Source organism: Crinia signifera, chromosome 3, assembly GCF_055691185.1.
Source record: "Crinia signifera chromosome 3, ASM5569118v1, whole genome shotgun sequence".
Taxonomy (NCBI): domain Eukaryota; kingdom Metazoa; phylum Chordata; class Amphibia; order Anura; family Myobatrachidae; genus Crinia; species Crinia signifera.
In genome coordinates this window covers 278,988,842-279,013,608 of record NC_139219.1, presented here as the reverse complement: position 1 = coordinate 279,013,608, position 24,767 = coordinate 278,988,842, and the positions used below count along the sequence as shown (strand labels likewise).

Sequence of the window (24,767 nt, the reverse complement as noted above, 5' to 3'; positions counted from 1 at the left end):
GAGGAGTACAGGAGCCAATAGCCAACTCAAGGCACAAACTCTGGGTAAACTCTGCCAATGGACTCAAGGTCGAGGTTCCAATTGTTGATAGATGATTACGCGTGTGGAGAAAACACCATGAAGTATTGGACCTTCATGCCAACAAAAGACAGTCCAATGTGGAATCGGCTTTGTTATGGTGTATAAGATGTTTTCAGATGGAGTGCTTTAGGAGCCCTGATAACATCTGCAGGCAGCAATGGCTGTCAGATTCTACATAACCATCCATGGAGATCATTTGTACCCAGTCATGCATTCACTCAAATGGTAGTTGGCTCCTTCAGCACACAATGTGCCACCACACTGGTCCTCAGTCCACCAGCATATGGCTGAAGTATTCCTCTATGTTTGGCATCATGAGTTAATCTCCTCACTTGCAGGATTTGAACCAAATAGAACACGTGTCAAGCAGTTCAACATACCATAACTGGCAAGGTTCCACCACTGGCAAATATTATGGAATTGTGGTCCAATATGAAGCATGGTCTACACTCTCTTAATAATATACAGATTAATGTAATTATGTTGGATATGAACAGTAACCACTATAGTTGTTATAGAATATATATATCTAGACAGCTTTTTAATTGGATAACTATTGTTTCTAATTATCCAACAGCATCTGCAAACAGGAGGATAATTTATGGCCCTGATTCTGATCTACTCGGTAATCTGCAAAGCTCGCAACTTACTGACTTATATTTGTGGGCTTCTGACCGGCTCCCCGCGTCACGCTGGCATTTACGTGGGAATGCCCGTGAAACCCTGAGCGTTCCTATGCCCCAGTGCAGCCCCCCCCAAACACCCCCCCCCCATGCAAATGCCATGCCTACAGTGCAGGTCGGCGAGGGCACTCGCACAGAAGCCCTGCACATGCGCATAACTACTTATGCGCATGCGCAGAGCACAACCATCAGTCCCCGATGCGAATGCGTGGACCAAAATCAGGGCCTTATGTTTCTATGTTTTAGTACGGTTTAATTTAACTCCATTTGGCCCCCGAAATGGCATCACTTTATAACTGTAGATGGTACACTTTTTATGTCAGGAGCATTGGAGGCGGAACTACAGGGGCCCAGAGGAACTTTCAGTGCCATTCCCAAAACTTAACAAGCACTTCAACTGACATATTCCTACAGTACAGCGTGACTTCATTGATGCTGAATGTTCAGAATGAAGAAGTACAGATGTGTCCGCATACACTGTGGCCTCAGTCGCACCAAACAGCCCCACTCAGCACCCCAGGTCCTGGGCTGGGATGATGAGCACATGGAAGTGACACAAGTACTGTGTCAAGTATACACTGATCAATTGTTTGGACTGGATGTAATGGTTCTGTCTGGTGGCGTGGGTCTGCTCCTTTAAAAAAACTCAGAGTTTGGCTGGCATCTCGCATGGCCACCAGACTCGCAACTCATTACTATACATCTGGCCTTATGTGTGATATTTGTACATCTGTGTGCAAATGAGTCTGAATCGGTATACTAATTGCCACACTGCAGTCGCTGTGCTTCATCTGCAACTTTGTCAATGTTTAAAACGACTTCCTTAGCAGTGGTAGTCACATCCCGATGTCTCTAGTACACTGTGAATAGTTTAGCTGCATCTGTGATGCAAAACTGAAAGCAAAAGACAATATGAGTTTGAAAAAACTCAGGAGCCCGAGGTGTGCTCCCTACCACCAGTGCTGTGCCTAAACACGTGCAGAGGGAGCCATGTGATCAAATTGGGCCATCTCCCGAAGGAGACGGGCCCAGAAAAAGACAATATGCTACACCACCCAAAGCAGCGCAATCACACTGGAGTCTTGTATGATGTAATGTGGGTAAAGAGGCTACACAGGGGGGCATGGCTGCAAATCTTGTTATCGTGAACCCACCCTGCACTATACAATGCTGAGATTACCGGCACTGAAAAGTGTAGGCGAGATTACGATGATGAGATTCAAGGAAAATTGCATCATCGCCCGCCAGGTCTGCCTATTTCATTCAGAAAGTGGGCAGATAGGCTGGAGGTGGAAACTGGATATGGTAACCTTGCCCACTCTTCCGTGCATCCGGGAATACCTCCTGATTTTTGTGAGCCTCCTGGTCCTTCCGGGAAAGAAGGCAAGTAGGCAGTGTGGCCTTTGTCAGCAGACACTTGTGTATTATGAAGACTAACCCACTTCACAGATTCCAAAAATCTGGTGCTAAATTTGGCTGTGGAACAGAAATGCAATGATAACCTCTATGGCATGTAATCTGCAGACAGACAAATCTTACATTCCAACTGTTGTCATGGCAGAGGCTACTACCAGGTCGCAACTGCAAGTGAATTTCATCCTTTCAGTTCAGTCAAAAAAAATGGATTCCCAGCTACTGCGACAGTGTGCGTGTGTGGGGCGACCCACCACTCACCTGCTCCAGCGCCCGGTCCAACGGGGGGGTGTGTGTGGACACCACTCACCTGCTTCACGAGGAGGGGGGGAGGTGGTGGTTGCGGCTGCCGCTGTCTTACACCAGACCCGCTGGGGCGGAGGGAATGCGGGAACCATCGACCTGCTCCAGCACACGCTATGTAGGGGGGTTGTGGGTAGAGTGGTGTGCTGGTGTGAGGATGACCTTACTTCTTCCAGCGCCCACAGGCTATTGCCTAAAGCTGGTGGTGGTATTGGCCCTGGGTCTGTGGGGACCCAGTCCCAGGCACAGACAGAAAAGGGGCATAGTACTGTTCTGTAAAGTATAATTTGTCAGAAGCAAAGTTCACATTTCCCTTTATGCAATGTAGAGGTTGAGTAGTGCACCCCGGATGTCTCACCAGGCACGCCGGGGGTTCAAGATGGGGGGCCCTGAATATTTTGTCAGTCCTGGGCCCTACATTTTCTGATGACAGTCCTGGCTATATACTGTATATAGGTAATGGAAAAACTCGTACAACAAACTTACTTGCTATATTTTATTTATCAGTGAAACAAATTACTTGCAAAAGTCTACATGTTAACATATAACTACCGTATATTATTCATATGTAGTTCAGGAATTTAATTTCTAAAAACATTTTTAGTGCAAATCGTATTTATTGCTTTACATTGGAAAAATAAACTAGACAAAAAAGAAAGCACAAAAAGTTTTTCCAAACAGGCAAATCCAAGTCTGAGCATAGGCATAGTGAAAATCTAAAAACACTGTAACAGAGATGTTTAAAACAAAAAAAATGTCAATAATGTTTCTCGGTTGTATTTCCATGAAACCATTAAGGTTGGTCTTAGTATTATTCAGCCAGCTCAGAATATTGGCCTGTGCGGTATTACCACAGATGTACCTTAATGATATTACCATTGATGCAAACTCTTGGTAAAAACATTCACAAGAAACCAAAGATTGGCCGAATCATCCATCTGTGACACCCCTGTACGTAAGCAAACCTGACCTCACGGCGGGTGCCTGCATGAATGCCTAGGGCCAGATTCAGTTAGCCGTTCAGCCCACAGCTATTTAATTAGGTGCACCTATCCCATGTGTTAAGCCCCAATGGGTGCACTTAGTACAGATTTTGCCTCGCAGCTGCTAAGGAAAACCCACATTAAATGCATTAAACCCATAGATTCTCAGCACTTACAATAACTCAAAATCTATGGATTAATGTAGAGTAGATTTGGTCTTGGGTATACAATAATTAGATCAAACTCAGATTTACCTGCGCAGTAAATACCGCAGCTAATCGCATCTGCTCCTTTGTCTAAAGAATAGTGCCAAACGCATGACTTAGGGGTAGATTTATTAAGCTGGGTGAAGTGATAACGGGTCTGGTTTTTATCACCGTCCAATCAGCTCCTACCTGTCATTTTTCAAACCAAGCCTGTAACTTCACAGGTAGAAGCTGATTGGCCGGTGATAAAAACCAGACCCTTTATCACTTCACCGAGCTTAATAAATCTGCCCCTTATTTCTTAATGCGAAATGTATCTGTATGTATTATTAGAAGTGTTTGATCACATTTCCTGTGTGAAAAAAAACCTAACTTGAGTAGTAGAATATTTAAGGAAATCGATGCAATTGAAGCACAAGTTGAGGGGATGATAAATCATGTCGCAGGCCTGGTCATATTCTGGAACGCCCACTGTAAGAAGCAATCATATGAGCTCTGTCAGAAGAGAAAAGTTATGACATGAGGATGCAGCCACAACAGAGAGCCATGGCCTGTACCTAACACACCAAAGCCTACATTTATTTTATTATTTAATATGGCATTTGTCTATGAAATAGAAATCTTTTCATATTACACCACATAATAGAAATATAAACTGATTCATATTACTCCACATAATAGTCCCCCTTATTCACATTATGACACACTGTACTGCCCGTTATTCAAGTTATGCTCAAAGTAGTAGTCCTTATACATGTAGTGCCAAACAGTAGTGTCGCCTACACATAAAGCCCACGGTAGTATTGCTTATACTGTAGCCTTATACACAAAACACCCACAGCAGTAGTACCTCTTACATAAAATGTCCACTTTAAGTGCCCTTTATACACAGATCTGTCTCTGTCCCACCAGCAACTTCCCTTCCTCTTCAATTGACAGCATGACATCACATACGCTGTGTCAGAAAAGGAAATTGCCCGGACAGGCTTTCTGTTGGAATTACTGTGTGGGCTGTGGTGAAAGTGGAACAGAGTTCCATTACCACCCCACTTTAACCTTTCTATCTATCTAGATAGGAGACAGGAACTGTAGCATGTCAGCATGTCAGCAGCTCAATGTGTACTGGATATACCCCCAAAGTGACATTTGTGTCATTCCCACTAAGCCATGATAACTTTACATTGGTCATAGGTCAATGGGGAGGGAGTGGAGCCAATATGGCTCAATTCCATTAGAATTACATCATTCTGGCCCCGCCCCCTCCAGATTGACCTACAAACCGTGTTATTTTAGGCTTAAAAATAACGTGCCTGCTCTCCTCCCGATCTACAACATGCTACTGCTGTAGGTGAGACTGTGGGGGTAATTCAGTATGTATCGAAAGGGGCCGAATTCAGCCCAAAGATTGAGGTCCTGTGCATGCACATATATGCGGATGTGCGGACCCCCTGTGCGAACGCCTTTGGCAAGTATCACAGTCGCCAAGGCGTTTGCACGGGTAGGGGACGGAGTCAGGCAGGGGACGGCTGGAGGGGAACGAAAAAATGCTCCAGGAAAAAACCTGTCCCTGTGTTGTGAGGTCAGGTCATATATCCTAAAGTCCCTTATACACTTGTGCGACTTCTCTCCCTTGAGCTTCCCGGGCAACAGGATCCCATATGATACACCATATGCATTTTTTTTTTTTTGCATACGATTTCGGATCCCGCAGCACTTGATGGAATCGCATGTGGCCGCACCTCCGATCTTTGGCTTCAGATCGGAATCAGAGATAAAACACATGCAATTTTTCCACCAGATTTCTCGTGCAATCCATCAAAATCAGGTGGAAAGGGCCCAAATTGTAATTGTATTAGTGTATGGCCAATTTAAGGCTGATTTTTGTACCTTTGTACCTTTGTAGGGAAATCACCATTCTCCACCATTCTGAAATATGCCAGTATATCAGTGTACACACCTCTGTTATTCAAATAAGTTTTTACATGGGTAGTAAAATGTTCAGTCACACAGGAAAAGACATTTTGTGGTCAGCAAACCTAACCACCAGTAAATTCATGTCTGTACCTATTTAAAAATGTACTGAATAATAAATACACATTTAAATTGTGTTTACAGACCAATCTATTTACAATATACCCCAATGTGTAATTTTATTAGGAATAGAGCAGGATGGTCAGTCTATTTTGAGTCCAAGCTGATGAATACATCAGTATGAACCAGTTATTCCAAAAGAAGGGGCTAATTCAGCATGGATCACTGAAGTGAGAATTTGCAGAGGACAGTGAGGAGAAACCAGCTGTTCAGACAGAAAGAAAATGTCTCTAGCTAAATTGCGAGCGAATTATGAATGGATTGCTAATTGCAATCCACTTGCAAATCCATATATAATTTTTAAACATAGCTGCCTACCCTCCTGCATTCTGCAGGAGACTCCTTGAAGTAACAGCAATCTCCCCCTCTCCCTCATTAGTCTAGCAATCTCCTTCATTTCACCTATCCCACATTACACTGTTACATCATAGTTACCTCCCCTCCTGCATTCTGCGGGAGACTCCCTGAAATAACAGCAATCTCTTTCTCCCTCATTAGTCTAGCAATCTCCCTCATTTCACCTAGCCCACATTACACTGTTACATCATAGTTACCTACACTCCTGCATTCTGCAGGAGACTTCCTGACATAGCAGCAATCTCCCTCTTTCCCTCATTAGTCTAGCAATCTCCCTAATTTCACCTAGCCCACATTACACTGTTTTTGGAGACCAAAAAGGAATGAGAGATAGATACATTTAATCATCAGCACCATTTCCCTGCACTTTATCAAGTATAGTAGCTCTTACTGACTGCTTTGGGGCTCATCTACATTTGGATATAAGTCATTTTAAATTACACACCAACACTTCTACGTGCCACGTTCACAATCACTTTTCACAATCTCTCTATATACTGTATGGAACTAGACACGCCCTTTGGGTGGATCATGACACGCCACCTCAATGTGACGCTTTGCAAAAGTACGGATTCTTACCCGTTAATACGCTTTCCTCTACTCCACCATGGCAGCTGCACTATGGGTTCTTCCCCTCATTAGGTAGGTCTGGAAAGGAAAAAAAGACACAACACTGCCCCTATATAAGGACCGCCCCTACAGAGGCTCAGTGTCTTGATTATCAGCGAATATGCACTCATATATTAACTTAAATTAACATCTTATATTGCATCATATATCCCAAGGGAGGGAATAATGCTGCCATGGTGGAGTAGAGGAAAGCGTATTAACGGGTAAGAATCCGTACTTTCCTCTACCTCCCCATGGCAGCTGCACTATGGGTGATACCATAGCAGTGTAAAAGAAAAGAAACAATTTTGGGTGGGGCCGAATAAGAGAATAATACCTCATACTGAAGTAGGTTGTCGTCACCTACATGTAGGTCCCTTGAACTAACTTTCTTCCCCTTATTTAGGAGTTTTTTATGTTTGTCCTTATACTACTGCGCTCAGTATCTTCCTGCCTAGTTTTGCGTCACTGGAGGACTCGATATCCAAACTGTAATGTCTGGCAAAGGTGTGGGCTGATGCCCAGCAGGCTGCTTTACAAAGTTCTTCTAGGGAAGCTGCTCCCTTCCTGGCCCAGGAGGATCCTACGGCTCTGGTGGAGTGAGCTTTTAAGCTTTGTGGCACTTCCTTGTTGTTTAGCTTGTAAGCTTCCCCTATACATGTCCTGATCCATCTGGCGATGGTAGCTTTTGAGGCTCCAAGCCCCTTATTCTTGCCTTCTGTTACAACGAAGAGCCTTTTTGTTCTCCTCCAGCTCTCAACCCTTTGTAAGTAAATGGTTAGCGCTCTTTTCACATCTAGCTTGTGAAGCCTCCGTTCTTTCTCATTAGTTGTTTTTGCACAGAAAGACGGTAGTACTATCTCTTGGTTGATGTGGAACGATGAGACTACCTTGGGCAGGAAGTGAGGGTTTGTTCTTAGGACAACTTTGTTCTCAAAAAAGTTCAGGAATGGCTCTTCTGCCCAGAGGGCCTGCAACTCCGATACCCTTCTTGTGGATGTTACTGCCACCAGGAATGCCACTTTGGTCGTTAGCCACTTCACCGGCACCTCTTCTAGGGGCTCGAAGGGGCTCTCGGTTAACGTATTTAGCACTAAATTGAGGTCCCATGGTGTGGTTGGGCTACGAAATTCTGGCCTTATCCTCTTGGATGCTTGTATGAACCTTTGTACATACTTATCTTCTGCGATTCTCCTGTCTAGTATGGCGCCTAGCGCAGACACCTGGACTTTTAATGTACTTACCGATAACTTCTTATCCAGGCCCGACTGGAGGAAGTCAAGTACTGTTGGTATGGCCCTATGATCCTTCCTCTGGGTTATACAGAATTGTGTGTATGTCCTCCAGATTCTGTAATATGTGCCTGATGTTGAGCTCTTTCTGGCCCTTAGCAAGGTCTTCACTACTTTAGAAGAGAAGCCCCTATTTACCAGGGTTCTGGTTTCAGCAACCATGCCGCTAAGTTCCAGTCTCTGGGTTGATGTTGCGTATATCTTCCCTGCCATAGCAGGTCTTCTTGGTCCGGTAGTTTCCATGGCCCTGCTACTGCCATCCTGACTAGTTTCTGGAACCAGGCCCTCCTTGGCCATGTGGGCACAATGATTATTACCGTTGCCTTTTCCTTCTGTATTTTGTTCAGTATCCTCGATATAACCGGGAAAGGCGGAAACACATACATCAGGCCTTGTTCCCACTGACACGTCAGTGCGTCCGTGTCCCAGGACCCTTCCTCCCAGTGTCTGGATATGAACTTCTCTACCTTCCTGTTGCCTCTGGTTGCCATGAGATCTATCCTTGGATAGCCCCATCTCTGAGCTATCTCTTCGAATACTCCTTGGGATAATTCCCACTCCCCTGGGTTTATCTGCTTCCTGCTCAGGGCATCCGCTTGCTGGTTTTCTCTTCCTGCTATGAATACTGCTGCGAGACTGCTCGTCCAAGCTTCCGCCCAGCTCAGCACCATTGCTGCTGCTGTCATCATCGCTCTGCTCTTTGTACCTCCCTGCTTGTTGAGGTACGCTACTACTACCGCGTTGTCTGTTCTGATTATTATGTCTCTGCGATATAGTTGGGATTGGAAGAACTGACACGCCTCTCTCACTGCGTTCATCTCCCTGATGTTTGAGTGAAGTGCTCCTTCTTGCCTTGACCACTGTCCTTGGGCCGCTGCCCCCTCGCATACTGCCCCCCAGCCTGCCATGCTGGCATCGGTTGTTATTAGCACCTGTTCCCCTGTGGTGAAGGACTTGCCTTGTCCCAGTCTTCCTCTTGACCCCCACCAGAGCAGGTCTTGCTTGGCTCCTTTTGACAGTATGATCCTCTGTGTGGTCCTCTTGCTGTCTCCGTTCCACTGAGACAGAAAGCAGTTTTGTATGCCTCTTGTGTGGAACCTTGCCCAGTTTACAGCATCTGATGCCGCCGACATTAGGCCCAGTAGCCTTAAGCAGTCTGCTGAACTGACTGTTCTTCTTACTTGGAAGTAGTTTATTTCCTGTTTTAGCTTTGCTATTCTTTCCTGCGTCAGCATTGCCTTCATTGCTCTTGAGTCTATGACAACCCCCAGATATTTTACCGCTGTTGCGGGCTGAAGCTGGCTTTTGTCTAGATTTATAATCCAGCCATGTTCTTGGAGAAATTGCATTACTCTGTGAGTGTGGCTTACTGCTTGATCCTCTGACCGAGCCATTACTAATAGGTCGTCCAAGTACGCCCATACGGTGATGCCTTCTTCTCTTAACTTCGCTACTAGCACCACCAGTATCTTGGTGAATGTCCTTGGGGATGTTGACAGGCCGAATGGCAGAGCTGTGAACTGGTAGGTTACGCCTGATATGCGGAATCTTAAGAATTTTTGGTGCTCTGAGTAGATGGGTATGTGAAGGTAGGCATCCCTGAGGTCTATCGTAGCCAAGAATGCGTTTTTCTTTATATCCGGGAGTATCGTCCTGAGAGACTCCATCTTGAATTTTCTTGCTACCACGTATGCATTCAGCCTTCTCAGATCCAGAATGGTCCTGAATCCTCCCGATTGTTTCTTGACCACAAAAAACCTTGATTGCCAACCCGTCATCTCTTGTCCTTTGGGGACCTCCACCACTACTCCTTGTGCTATCATGTTTTGTAGGCTCTGCTTCAGTGCCCGCCTTTCTTCCCTGTCTTTTGGTATGGGTGACTCTTCCAGCCATACTCCAGGGTCTTGTATAAATTCTATTTTGTATCCTGATGATACTGCTTCCATCACCCACTTGTCTTTGGTAGATTGGGCCCAGACTGAGTGGAATTTTTTCAGTCTGCCCCCTACCTTCTGCTTGGCGTCATTGTGTTTGTCTGTATCCAAACCGTCCATCTCTGCCCCTTTGGCCACGAAAGGAGCTCCTTCCACCGGACCAGGGTCTCCTGTACCCTCTGCCCGGCCTGTATGTTCTTGCCTCCTTAAAGTCTTGGAACTGGGGTCTTTGTGATCTGTTTGGTGGTTTCTTAAACCCTCTGTCTTGAGGGAGCCATGTCGATTTTCCCCCTGTCGTTTTTGAGATGATGTTGTCCAGGTCTTTCCCGAATAGGTAATCACCTTGAAACGGGAGTGAAACCAGTTTGTTTTTGGACTGGGCGTCCGCCGACCATGACTTGAGCCACAGTGCTCTCCTGGTTACTGCGGTACTTGCGTTTGACCTGGCTGCTAATCTGACCGCATCCAATGACGCATCGCAGATAAACTCAACGGCAATTTGCACGTTCTGGACTATTTTAAGGAGTTCTGACCTTTTCACTCCATCCAGTAGGTCAGACTCTAAGTCCTGGCACCAGGATCTCAGTACCCTCGAGGTCACTGCTATCGCCGAGGATGATTTAATGGAGGCCCCTGACGTAATGTGCTGCTTACGCAGGCTCACCTCCATCTTCCTTTCCATTGCGTCTTTAAACGCATTGGCGTCTTCAAGTGGTAGAGTAGTTTTCCTTGCCAGTCTGGCAATGGCTGAGTCTACTTTGGGAGCCGTCTCCCATTTCTTCACTTGCTCCGTGTCAAATGGGTACATCTTGTTAACCCTAAGCGGCACGGCTATTTTCTTATCCGGATTAGCCCATTCTTCCTCCACTATGTCTTGTAGTGGTTTGGATAGGGGAAAAGACTTGGGTTTTTTCTTTTTATCCTTGAAGAGAAGGTCTTGTAACCTCCCTTCCTCTTGTGGATCCTCAATACTGAGTGATTTGTTTATTAGAGTAAGTAAGTTATTAAGGAGATCTGGATTAAAATCCAGCTCCGCTTTCTCCTGTGTCACTTCCCCTTCTTCCACTTCCTCTTGTGGATCAATAGCGGGCCCTTCCCCTGGGTCAGAGTCCTCGGAAGGTGGTTCCCTGGGCCTTTTGTGTGATCCCTTCTTCAGATCTTCCTTTGTAACAAAGGTGTCTGCTAAGGAAGTTTTTAACATGGCTACCAGGTCCGCCATCTGTTCTGGCCTCATTATGGGGGCTTTCTTACAATTATCACACACCATGCCCTTGCATTTCTCTGGCAGGGGCGCATCACACACCGAGCATTTAGGCGTATGTAATTTTTTATGCTTCTGTTTACACTCCAGTTTATCCTTGCTTGATTCTGACCTGTAAACACATAAGCCCTTGCTTAATGGCTGTCCATTCACATGCATTCCCTTCATTTTCCTCTTGGCTTACCCCGATTTCCCTTGCTGCTTTTTATCATCCTCCATAACTGCAATCACTGTAGCACAAGATAAGGTAATCAGAAAAAAATGCCTGATAATATTGCAGTATAGTGCTCCGTTAGCAAGCTAACATTGGAGCCTTACCCGGTGTCAGTCTGGTCTGGTGAGTATCAGCAGCGTTTTTCGGCTGTCTGCGGCGCCATTTTAAGTCCTGGCGTTGTTTGTCATAGAGGTGCGCCCTGCGCCCCCTGATGACATCACATTCCCCATAAGTCGGCTCCGTGCGCGCGCGCGCGCGTCCTCATGCACCAGTTGACGCCAGACGCCGCGTCTGACGTCGCCTCCGGCGCTTCCTGTGCTCGTGCTCCGTGTGAAGGGAGAGACGCTACGCAGCATGGCGCGAGTCCTGCTGTCACTCACTGTGTTTCCGGACAGACGGCAGGTATGTTTGCGGGGATTTCGCCCATAACCCCCAGCCACATTTTAGCGGAGGGGGTTCACCAGACAGGTGTCCCAACTACTCTAGGTAGCGGGTAGCCTTCTTTTTGCCTAAACCCCAACTGCACTAGGCAGCGGGGAAGGTAGCAGCATTGTGGGGTAAGCCTCCTCTACCTGGAAAGGAAAAAAAGACACTGAGCCTCTGTAGGGGCGGTCCTTATATAGGGGCAGTGTTGTGTCTTTTTTTCCTTTCCAGACCTACCTAATGAGGGGAAGAACCCATAGTGCAGCTGCCATGGGGAGGTAGAGGAAATTCTATTACCAACTATAGTCTCTCTGAAACTAGTTTTCAAAAGTAGGCAAGTATGTTTTAAACCATCTGATCGTTTTTGCCATCTGTGGAAATGTTCGTAAGTCCAAGGCTTCCACTAATCTGTGACGGAGACAGGGTGGTCACCGCTGATGTCACATACCCTTCCTAAAAGTACCTGGGCACGTCAATGTTTTTCCAGACACATCCAGAAAATATCAGGTTCCTGCCCAAAAATGCCAGCTTCCTGTCAGTCAACCTGAGGGTCCACTGCGGTTCCAATCCATATCACATTTTCAGTCGCTAATTCCCCTCACGCATATGCGGTGCATACGGTACGGTACGCATGTGCAGTCCTTGATTTGCACATCCATACAGAATTAGGCCCCAGTTCCACAGAATACATTTGTGTTCTACAGTGATAGGTTGAATGTTGGTAAAATATTGGGAATTACTGATATATTGAAAGATCTTTGTTATCTCACAAATTCAGCTTTGTATATCATATTATTGTATGTATTAGCTGTTTAATAACTTACGTTTATATAGTGAGATATTTTATGTGTTTGTCTACGGCTAATATGTTTATAGCAAATCTTAGCGTCCATCCTGAAATATTCTGGTATTCACCTCTGTAATGAGACTTTCCAGCTCTTGTCGGCTCAATGTCAGGTTGCTTCCCATAGCTTCCGTCATTGTCTGAGAATAAGAGAATAAGGAAATATAAGCACTTAATTATGGTGAGATTCTGCATAACAGATGTTTGAATCAACATCTTTAAACTACCTTTTCTTATTTTGTATTTTGTATCATCGTTTGCAGGGAAGAATGATGACGGATACAGACAGTAAGTATCGGAGTTAGCGCTAGGAAGTATGGGGAGGTTTAGGTTGTGGGTGGGAAGCAATTAGCATTAAGGCCCATACACACTAGCCGATATTGGTCACAATCGTTCAGAAAGGGCTTTTTGAAGGATATTGAAACCAATATCGTCAAATGTGTATGCTATGCATCGTTAACAACCCCCTCCCTTGTCCGGACGAAGGAGGTCTTCGTGAACGACTTCGTGAATGACGGCCTGTCGCGGTCGCCTCCCTCGTGTGCGGCATCGGCAAGTATGTATGCACTTGCTGATGCCGGTCCCCCAACCACCAATATCGGCGTTGGCGGGGTCATTGTGGTGTGTACGGCTCTTTAGACTTGGAGATGGGACTGAGGTGGCCAAACCTAGCACTTTGAGTCCTATTGGGAGAAAAGCGATATATAAATATCATTATTATTATTATTATTATTATTATTATTATTATTAAACCTGTCCTCAAGATCTACCATCAGTTCCTGTGTCTCAGGCAACCTGTGGATCTATAGTAGGAATGAATGCAGCATGTTTGACAGTGTGACAGTTAGTAATGACTACAGTTGTGCACTGGCTAGGTGATTGAGGAAACATGGACTGTTAGTAGATCATGAGGACCAGTTTGGCCACCCCTGTGTTAGGAAATACTGTTAAAACACCTACTGAATTCAGTTGGGGTTCTGACGGTCGGGATTGTGTACCCAAGCCATTATGCATTGCCTAACTTCCAAATGTCAATTCAGGTTTTTTTTGTCAGTGGGAACAATACAATAGCCTGCAGTTGTAAAAATGTAGTGTTTACACAGGTCAGTCCTGCTGAATCTCTACTTCTCATGCATTGCAGTGCAGACCAGCTATCTTGCTACAGTCCAAAAGGCTGCAGGCATACACTGTACCAGGCATACACCGTACTCTGTTCGCGTACATCAGCTCGCATCCCCTCGCAAACGACTGCTGCTTAGTGAGTGATACTGAATCACCCCCTTCAAGTTGTCTCTCAAGACCCACTTCTTCATTAAACCCAGCCATCTTTCTTCCGAACCTTCTGTTTATGCTCACTTCTACCCCTTCTATGTCACCCCAATCTGTCTGCCCCTTCTCTTTAGAATGTAAGCTCTCACGAGCAGGGCCCGCTCTCCTCATGTGCTTTTCTAAGAAAAAAAAAAAATTATATATATATATATATATATATATATATATATATATATATATATATATATATAGTGTTTAGACCAGCCGATAAAGGTGAATTTGGTCATTATGAATTTATCTGACTACAAAGAAGAAATCTCCAACCAACTCAGAGATCCATCCGTATACAGCCGATTGCCTATTGATCCAACGTCAGACTTTAAAAAAGACCTTACCATTATACTAGATGAGGCGATATCATCCCAAGTCATTACCAAACAACTTAGAGATGCTCTGATTCCAGCTCATCCAGTGGCACCTATCCTATATACTACACCCAAAATACATAAGTCCCTGGTTAAACCACCAGGCTGCCCTATAATTTCAGCAAATAACTCACCATTTCAACCAATATCAGTTTATTTGGACAAGCAAAATGCCCTTGTTGAGATGAATAAAATGCCCAACAAATTTTTGCCCTATTGCCCTAAACTTTTGGAACAGGCTAAAATGAAAGCACTTAGCCGAGATAGAGCAGAATTATTGACAGCATTCTGCAGTAAGTGTACGGCCCCGATGGTACCATGGGGCACTCAATTTAACCATACTAGTCAAGGCACTAACCAAATATCGAAAAAACGATGGCTTATTGTTCAAAGTGCCAATACTAAACTACTCTCGTATACTAGAGGCAAGAGCCTGCGTGATATTCTTGTTAGACCTGATATCACCCCTAAACCTATGACAGCCACTACTTTTCTCACTGCAAATCTGGGTTGTATACGATGTGGTTGTACAACCTGTCAGTATCTAATTGCAGGTGCTAGCTTTAATCACCCTTTAACGGGCAAACCTATAAAAATTAAACATAGGCTAACGTGCAAATCCAAATATATTGTATACCAACTCATATGTCCATGCGGACGATCATGCGTCGGCAAAACCGAACGGACATTTAGGGAACGCATGGTGGCCCACAGGTCCGCCATCAAAAAGGCTATTGAAAAAGGTGGCAGTGACCAGCATGTGGCGCGCCACTTTTATGAATGCAAAAACCCTTTAAATACACTCCAATACCGTATGATCGATCAAATGTCCAGTTTTTTGTGGACGTTCCCGCATCCCTCCCGCGGCCAGCAGTGTCCCACTGCGGGGGGGGGGGGTTAGTTGGGAGTCCACCCCCAATCTTACAGAATAGACACTGTGGGCATGTGCACAGTGTCAATTCAGAGGCACAGCGGGCGAAAACTTGGGAGGAATGCCATTCTGTATTGCTATATCTAGATAAGATCATATATGTAATTCTAAAAATTTAAGATTATTAGCATTTAGTTTACCAATGCATTCAGCACTTTGCTTTAATGTTGTACTGTTCAGCAATTGTCTTTTGCTATGCCGTTTATGTGTTTACACTTGTTGCTAGGTGAGGGGTGTGACATTCAGTTTTGCTAAAACCCTTGTGGCATCATACAAATAAACAATAATAATAATAGTAATAATAATAATTAATGTTCTGCAGACATTAACGACACGTGGGAGCATGCATCATTAATGATACTGAGTGTATACACTAGACGATAATATTATGAAAGATATCTCACAGAAGCCCATTTCTGAGCGATATCTTTCACAATATCTTTTAGTGTGTGTATGACTTAAGTCAAAAATCATCTGTAGAAACTCCTCTTATTGCTGATCTACCACATCAAATACTTCCCATTTGAAAATGACCATTACCTCCTCCAGACTTACTCTCCATTCCCCATTCAGAGCTAAACTTAGCAAGGGGAACACCTCAGCACAGAAGAATTATATTTTTCGACATTATTTTTGTGTGCATTGGCACTCTGATAACGGGGACCTGAACTTTATTTGTTCTACAAAAAGACCATTAAAACAGCCTGGAAAGAATACATTCCATGTATCAGACATGTACAAATGAATTGTCCTAAGGTGCGTACACACGGGGACGATTTTGTCCAAAATCGCGGGAAATATGGTCGCTGAGCGACCATATTGCCCGCAATGGGAGTGTGCACCGGCGATATATCGCCGGGTGCGCGCTCCCGTTTTTGCCTCTGTGGTGATCGCTGGTCGCAGGAACATGCTCCTGCGACCAGCTGATTACCACTGCCGGGCTCCCCCGGGCAGTTTCATTTTCATCAGCGACCATCTCTGGTCGCTGATGAACAGGAGAAACTGAGCAATATATTGCTCAGCCATATATTGCTCAGCCATATATGGCTGAGCAATATATCTCCCCCGTGTGTACACAGCATTAGATTGCCTTGTGCTAGCTGTTACATCACAGATCAGTGGTGGAAGTTCTTCCCAGTTGCCCGGAGGCAAAATAAATATTGGTGCCCCCCTTCCCCCCCCCCCCCCCCCCTGCACTGAGACGGGTGGAAGAAGCAGTGGCATTAATCCTGCAGGCATTAGTAGGAACCCCAGAGACAGAACACAGCCAGCGGCCAGACACAGAGGGAACCGATTCCTGAGCGCACACAACTCCTCCACTACTCCTTAAGGTGCGTAGACACTGGGCGTTATTTTGAATAATATCATTCATTTTGGTCCTTCTGAAAAATATTGTTCAAAATATAGGCCAGTGGGTGCGCAGTTCAAGGGTTTCTGTTATCTGTACATGCAGCTCAATTTTAGCAATGCCAGTCATAAAAAGCTGCATATTACTAGATTGTTTATCGTTCAGTGTCTATGCACAAAATCGGTTACCCAGGGCACTGGAGAGTTCAAGGCAAATAGTTCAGCAATATCGTTCAATGAACACATCGTTTAGTGTATATGGGCCTTAAATATAAGCATACCGCTCACTTCCACTCCTCTTGTAACTATTGTGGTTATTTAAAATTGAGAGGAGGTGGTGGTACTCATATATGAAAAGCCTAATCAAGGGGTACTGGAGAGAAAAAAGGTTGGGAACCGCTGAACTATCCTTTAGAACTTCCTGGGGTACAGCAGACATATTGGGGGAAATTTACTAAAGGAAATTTGTAAAAAATAGGTGTATTTGTATCCAGAAATACAGTTATTTTTGACATTTAATATCCCGAAAATACGGCAATTCGTATTCTTATTGATAGCACATCAATAGGAATACGAATTGCCAAATTTTTGGGATAGTAAATGTAAAAAATGAGTGTATTTCTGGATACAAATACACCTATTTTTTTACAAATTTCCTTTAGTAAATGTCCCCCATTATGCCTAGGGGTGTAACATGGTTTGTAGTTAAGTAGACCAGTCATACATGTTATCCTCACTTACCTCTGTCTGCAATACTCCAGAGCTTGGCACAGCCTCTCCTCGAGCTGATGATCCTGTTGGGCAGGGATCTGTTCTGGGTACCAACAGAGCAGGCCTCTCACATGGAGGTGCAGCACTGACCTCACGGTGGTGTCCTGTGGCCGTGAATGTTTTTTGAGCCTGGGGCAACTGTGACTGCAAAGTGTTTGGAAGGAGAATGTGAGGAGCATGTGCAGTGTAATGTGGGGGTTGGATGAGATGTGCAACAGTCTGATTTTTTTGGGAGCTCCTAACCAGTGGTCCAAGTGAAGGTTGTGGGAGTATCTGTGGCACAGGTGTTTCAGAGGAACGTGTGTGTGACACATTCTGGGGCTTAGGCAGAAGCTGGGGGGAGCTCTCTGCATGTGACTGTGAATAAGTCTGGGGGGTGGGGCAGGCCCTAGTCTGGAGTGTTGGTTGATGGTGGGGATCCGCACCAAACTGTACATTTTGTATTGCACTGTAAGTAGAAAACAATAGTTACATGTGTGTTACAAGTAGGAAACATACTTCTGTTGTGTCTAAAGAGAGAGTGACACTATGGGCGGGATGTACTAACCTGTTTTACCGCATTTTCAAATTTACCAAAACCCGTCCGCACTGTCTTTGGCGGGTAGGGTATCGCCACCTTTGGGTGGCAATACCCTATAGAAGCCTACGGGCTTCTATCGCCGCCCACTGCCTGCCGTCCGCACCCCCTCCCCGTCCTCCATGCTGCTCCTCCTCCCCCAGCAGCATGTCACAGCCGGGGATGTCCTTCTGGCTGCAGGGGAAGGAGGAGACACTGGGAACCGCCGCAGAGCCCAGGAGGTGACGGAGACCCCCCGCAAACCACATTACAGGTTTTGCGGGGGCCTCCATCACCGCACCGCGATGCCAGCCGCATATGTTAGTACATATGCACTAGCATTGCGGGGGCCGGGCGGCGATGTATATTAATACATCCCGCCCTATGACCCTAATTCTGGTTTAATCAGATGGATGGATGTTTTTTACCTGCGCATGCGCATAATTAGTTATGCGCAAGTGCAGGTCTTCTGTGCGAGCGCCCTCACCGACCTGCATTGTCGGCATGGCGCTTGCAAAATGGGGAGGCGGGATGGGGGTGGAGGCGGCGTTGGGCATGGGAATGCCCAGCATTTCATGGGCGTTCCTATACAAATGCTGGGAGTGCCCATGCAAATGATGGCTTGACACAGGTGCAGGCGGCAGACGTCACATGACGTCAGCCACCCGCCCTGTCTTAGGGCGGAAGCCCAAGCATATAAGTCAGTCTCCATGGAGAAATAATTTTATGGTCGCAACCATCAAATGATTTCACCGCCAGCGGGACATGCGAGGGGATGTGTTTTTATAACACATCCCCTTGCATGGTTGCGAGGGGATACAGCAGTGCGGTGAGGCAGCCATTCGGCAGGGCAGCCCCTCTGGGACTAAGTAAGCTGCGAGCTTCGTAGTTTACCGAGTCAACCAGAATGAGGGCCTATATTTGGAGTAATATCATTGTTTACCACCATCCTTCTCATTCCTAAAATACTACTTTGTTTCGTCTTATTGTCCAGATTCTGGGATTGGGAACATTGGCTACTAATAGTATAGTATAGTGTAGTGGTGGTTCCCTAATAGAGTCTTTAGTCCCACTCCCCATCCAGTATACAGTAAGTTAAGGTGGTTTAATAAAAAATGACTGTGGTCACCTGTAAAAAATAATCCTTATTTATATTTAAGATATCCTTAAATTCAGAACTGTTGGGGGGCATTAATATGTTGTGATGTGTAAAGGGCCCCTTACACTTGTGAGATTTTGTGAGATTTGACCCAATTCAGGTGGATTGAGTCAATTTATCTGACAAAATCTGATGTGCCTGTCTGACAAAATCTGATGTGCCTGATGTGTAGGACACAATGCACAATCCTGTGCCATTGGGTATAACCAAGAGATTGCAAGAGATTGATCCTCCTGCACATAGGATAAATCTCGAGTCAATCAGGTTCAATTTGTTGAACAATAAGTTGGACAAGTGTAAGGGGGCTTTTAGTCCCAGCACATAGCTCAGCTTACAGTGAGTAAAACAGCTGTTAGGCTGGGTCATTACATGTAAAAAGCAGAATATAAGCCAATTATTTAGATGAGATCATTCCATGCAAAGCAGTTGCCTATATTCTTTATATCATACTGTTATAAAATCAACAGGTTCCAATCCCCTTCAAACAGTAAAGACTGCACGCAATCCAAACACAATTGTTACGGACTTGGGGGTTACCCACCGTGGAAATCCAGAGACAGTACGTGAGGATGCAGGAGGCAGGGAGTTGGAGATCAGGCGTGAGCCCGTAGCCGGGACCGCTGGTTAGAACGGCCACAGCGAAACCCTACACTGACTCTGTTGAGTCCCCCGGGCAGATGGAATACCCCTGCGGTAGTGCTAGGCTTCGCCTGTAGCCGCCGCGTTCGAAGGAGCCGGTTAAGCCTGCTCCGACCCCGATGCAGCCAGGTGTTATGTGGTGACAAGGGGTGAGCAATCGCCAGGGGGTATCTCAAAAGGCAGATCTAACTAACGGGCCTACCTGAAAAAAACCCTGACTAACCGGCACCAGGCCAAGGACGGGACAGCGCGACCGAGTCGCAAACACCAGAACAAAGCAACAATAGGGTGCCACCAAACCAACACACGCCAACATAAAAATAGTACTCTTAAAGTGACGGTACCCCAAAACAGACGTAAACCCACAGTTGTGGGCCTCTCCGAACCACGGAGAGCAGAACCAGGATAATAATGATTATAACTAAGGAGGAAGGGCCGCTTGCCCGTAGGAATAAAGAATAAGGAACCAGGCTCCACTGGAGCACTTAAGTGACCGGCCCAAGACTGGACACTGACCGCAGCAATCGGGCGGCTGGATAACGGCTGGACTACGGCTGTACAGTGACCGCAGTGAGACGGCAGCTGGACAATGGCTGCACCACGGCTGGAGGTCCCTGGACTAGGACAGCAAGGGGACAATGATATTTGATCCAGACTGCAGCAGGATAGTACACTTGACTGGACCCAGACAACACAGGACAAGACTGTAAACAGGACCCAGACTGAAGTGAGAAGGACTCCGACAGAATCCAGACTGAATGGAACAGGAGCAGGACCTAGGACCAGAGAGCAGTATATCTGCAGCTACCAGCACAGAAAAACAACAAGCTATCACTGGCCGAGATCCCCAGGAGAGCATGGCTTATAAAGGCCTCAGGTGATTGAAACAGCTGGTGAATCTCCAGGCTGCTCCTGATTAACGAGCTAATACCTCACAGCCTGTAAATAATAGCTCAAAGAACACAGGGCTGTAATGGCAACAGACCTACCACTGGAGGTCACCAGTGAGTCAAAAGCCAAACAGAAACAAAACAGATTGAACCATAAAACCTGGCTCCTGACAACAATGACGTTAACATAGATGAGCTATCATTTGCAAATGCGCATTTGTGAAAAGTTCTGGAAGCCCCTACGACACGTGCATTACACAGTGGGCGCACCAATCAGTATAACTTCACATGTAAGGATGTACCCAAGGGAAGGAGATTATAGCAGCATTTGGATAAACTCGCAGACGGGCGACCGCCAATAGATGCTGCTACATTCAGATCTAATGCATTGGGTGAAATGTGATAGGATGAGAGAGTCAGGAAGTGAGAGATTTTTTAAGAAATCTCCAGGTTTTTTTTAAAGCGGCAATCATTTACACTGCAAATTCAAACTGGTTTTGCAGTGTAAATGATTGCCGCTTTAAAAAAAAACAAAAGTCTCACTTTCTGATTCTCTCACCCAATTACATTTTACCTCTCATTCAGGCAACAGACTGTTCACCGGGTGCACTCACCCAACATTGCGGGCGGCGGGCGGGGTGGGGTGGCGTTACGGATTAATCGCCCATGGGAATGCCCAGTGTTTTATGGGTTTTTCCCATGAGAACACTGGGCATTCCCTTGGAAATTGCCTGGTGATGTGGGTGACCATTGACAGATGTGGGAGTTTTCCCCCAGCCTGCGAATGGATGTTTATGTAAAACATCCATTCCCAGGCTGTGCCAATGTGCACTGCATGCGAATAGTGGGTGGGCAGCCTGCCATTCGCAGGGCGGGTTCTGGTGGACTCGCAAGGGTGTGCGAATTCGCATCCGAGCCAGTCAACCAGAATAACCCCCTATATCTGTGTGACATGTCTTAGATACACGAGTATTTTTCAGTGGAATATTATATCAGTTATTACCTCACGGACCAACAATTCTCTGGACGGACCTCCCGAACTTTGCTGCTATTTTGAGGCGAATTCTCCAGAGGTTCCTGGGTGACCGATAAAGAAATAACTGTTTTATTTGAGTCACAGAATCATTTTTATTTTGGGATAGTAAATATACCAGATGTCATTGCACACGTAATGAAAGGAATATGCTCTGTGAGTGCCAGTCAGTGACTGGGACTCCTGTTTTGTCCATATACTGGATGTTTAGACAGGAGAAATAGAGTAGAACTGTTGATGCTATTTGCAGCCTATATATAAATAAATATATGCAGTACCTTGTTGTCATAGGTGTGCGCACATTGAGTGTTAAGGGTGCACAGGCACCCCCTAATGCTGTGCTCCCACCCCCACACTTTTTTAGTAATACCAGCAATACCTTTTACCAAAGACTTTTGCTTTTTAGACCTGTATTCCATTAAAACAAGCGCCCATCAATCAATTATGTCATTTTTGCATTATTAATTGTATTACATTATTGTCATACAGTATCACTACATACAGTATCTGTGTCACTAGGGTTACCACCTAGGACCTTTAATTCCGGACACATGTTAATTACACAGGTTCTGTGGCAGTTTAAAATCAGGTGAAGTGGAGTCTTGAAGTCAGCCAGCCACAGAACCTGTGTAATTAATATGTGTCCGGAATTAAAGGGACTAGGTGGTAACCCTATGTGTCACCCAGATATGAATTTGACTTTATTTGCATGTACTGTTACACAGAGTAATTAGAAGATTAAAACTGAAACAGGCAGGAGATAATGGTGTGGCTGAGAGTCGTTTTATATTTTAGTGAGTACACGCCTGATTGGCGGTGTTAGACATGCCCAATAGGTGGTGTTAGACATGCCCAATAGGTGGTGCTAAGCACACCACTTTGACAGTGCACCCCCTCATACAATGTGCTGCGCACGCCTATGCCTGTTGTTGTTGTTTTTAATGCAACAGTAGTACCATTATGTTGGAACTAGGTGCTAAAAAGGGTTGAGGGTTATATGCTAAAGGACAGGCACTCGGCTCTGTGCTGCCCCTGTCCTTGTACTGGAACATGCTGGGCACTAGGACCCAGAGACTGCATAGAGGTATGACCTCCATACTGATGTGCTACTGCAGATGTGCAAACTGCTGATATCATTGATGTGCAACAGTGTTACAGTACTGTGCACATGTTCAGCATTTAGGGGGTTATTCAAACCTGATTGGTCCTCTGATAATTTGTGAAGTCCTGCTATCAGGTAATCTCTGCCCAGCTAGAGTGAAATCCAACCCTGAGAAAACCTGCAAACCAATGTCCTAGGCTTACAACTGGCTTGCAAAAGTTACAGCGAACTGCAAATAGCAGCAAATCCATATGCAAGGCGCCATTGAATGATTTTCTGTGTGCAGTCTGTGCAAAGCCCAGGACTTACTCGGAGGCTGCAATAGAAACATGCTGATGTCACAAACCTTCCCTTCAAACGCCTAGGCGTGCCTGTGCTTTCCCTGACACTGCCAGTGTATACCACCCCCAAACGCCAGGTTTTCAGTCAATCAACCTGCCTACAGCCAGCCATTTAAAAAAGTTGCGGGATTTTATCGCAGGATGGCCTTGCGCATGTGTACTACGAGCCGTATGCATGCGATCAAGTCTGAGAACCCTCTTAGCTCATGAGGTGATCCACCTATTGGCTGCAATACCCTGCATGTTATACTACTGTACCACTGTGTCCCTGCATTACTGGTATCTTTGGTGTCCGGAAGATAGATGTACAGGTCAACATGCATTAGGTCGACAGATACAAAAGGTCGAAAGGTGAAAGGTCAACAGGTTCAAAAGGTCAACATGATGTAACCATTTTATGTAGACGTTAGGTGCTCTTTTAGCTGAATACAGGACTAGGGAGTATGGGGGTTATTCCGGTTCACTCGCAAAGTCAAATTCCTTCTCAAAAGGACAAAACCATGTGCACTGCAGGTGGGGCAGATGTAACTTGTGCAGAGAGAGTTAGATTTGGATAGGGTTTTACTTCAAAGTGAGATCTATATTGCAGTGTAAAAATAAACAAAATAACTCACCCAAATCTAAATCTCTCTGCACATGTTACATCTGCCCCCCTGCGAGTAAACCAGAATAACCCCCTACCTTTATTACAACTTCTTAGTTAGTGCTTGCACTGGCTTTCCTGCTATATCGTGGGGATTTGCCTATTAAAAATAGGCAAAGTTCCACTCGGCACGATCGCTCAGCATCACAGTGTGCATTTTGTGTGTACCGAGCAATCGTGCTGAAGCACATAGCTCAGCAAAAGAGCCAGTTCACACCGTGTTTACGGGGTTTAAAGGGGTGACTCAGCTCTTTTGCTGAGTATGGGGCTTAACGGGGTCAGACTGGCCCACAAGAGTACAGGGGAACTGCCTGCGGACCCTCCTCTGTGGAAGGACTATGGTATATTTTCTACATAACTGTCATTTATCTGGAACATTATCATAAATCAATTATCAGTATTTACTAGAGGTATTTTTAAAGGGGTCCAAATCATGCAATTGTTAGCCAAGCCTCTGTGGTGATGACAGGGGCACTGTACAGTCTACTGAGCATGTGTGCGTGGTGGCCATTGCTAGGGATCAGCCCTTTGCCAGCTTATTTACTGATCTGTAGCCCATAGGCTACAATGGACAAATGCCATCTTCAGTTGGTGTTAGCTGTGAGTAAATCTGACAGCATTGCACCCCCCATAGAAACCTTTGGGGGCTATAGTTGCTAATAGAAATGGAAGGAACACACAATATATTGGATCCAAAACAAATATTTGGGTGCTTCAAAGAGTGGATGTGGCATCACAACAAGGGGTTTAGCTTCAAAGGGAATGTTATATACATATGGCAGAAGAGAGTGATGCCTTGGAGAGGGAAAGGAAGATGGGAAAATAGTAACACAGGAGAGTGTCAGAGATTTATGAGGAGATAGTGAGGAAAGGCAGAGGGTGAATCAGTGGGTGACGAGGAGAGATAGTATGAGATGGAGAAGCAGTGGATGATAGGGAGTGGCAGTGGGTGATGCCAGGGAATGGG

The 24,767-nt window shown here is 45.5% G+C and overlaps 1 protein-coding gene across 1 annotated transcript in view; it reads right to left on the bottom strand.

The window, feature by feature from the left end:
* Positions 1–3,969: 3,969 nt before the first annotated feature.
* AIRE (autoimmune regulator) overlaps positions 3,970–24,767 on the bottom strand; it is a 42,296-nt gene continuing 21,498 nt past the window's right edge. Inside the window, exons 10-13 of the mRNA XM_083174773.1 lie at positions 21,685–21,758; positions 17,408–17,885; positions 12,766–12,834; positions 3,970–4,140 (exon numbers count right to left, since the gene is read on the bottom strand). Coding sequence (XP_083030899.1) covers positions 4,105–4,140; positions 12,766–12,834; positions 17,408–17,885; positions 21,685–21,758 — 657 coding nt within the window. The 3' untranslated portion in view covers positions 3,970–4,104. The remainder of the gene's footprint in view (positions 4,141–12,765; positions 12,835–17,407; positions 17,886–21,684; positions 21,759–24,767) is intronic.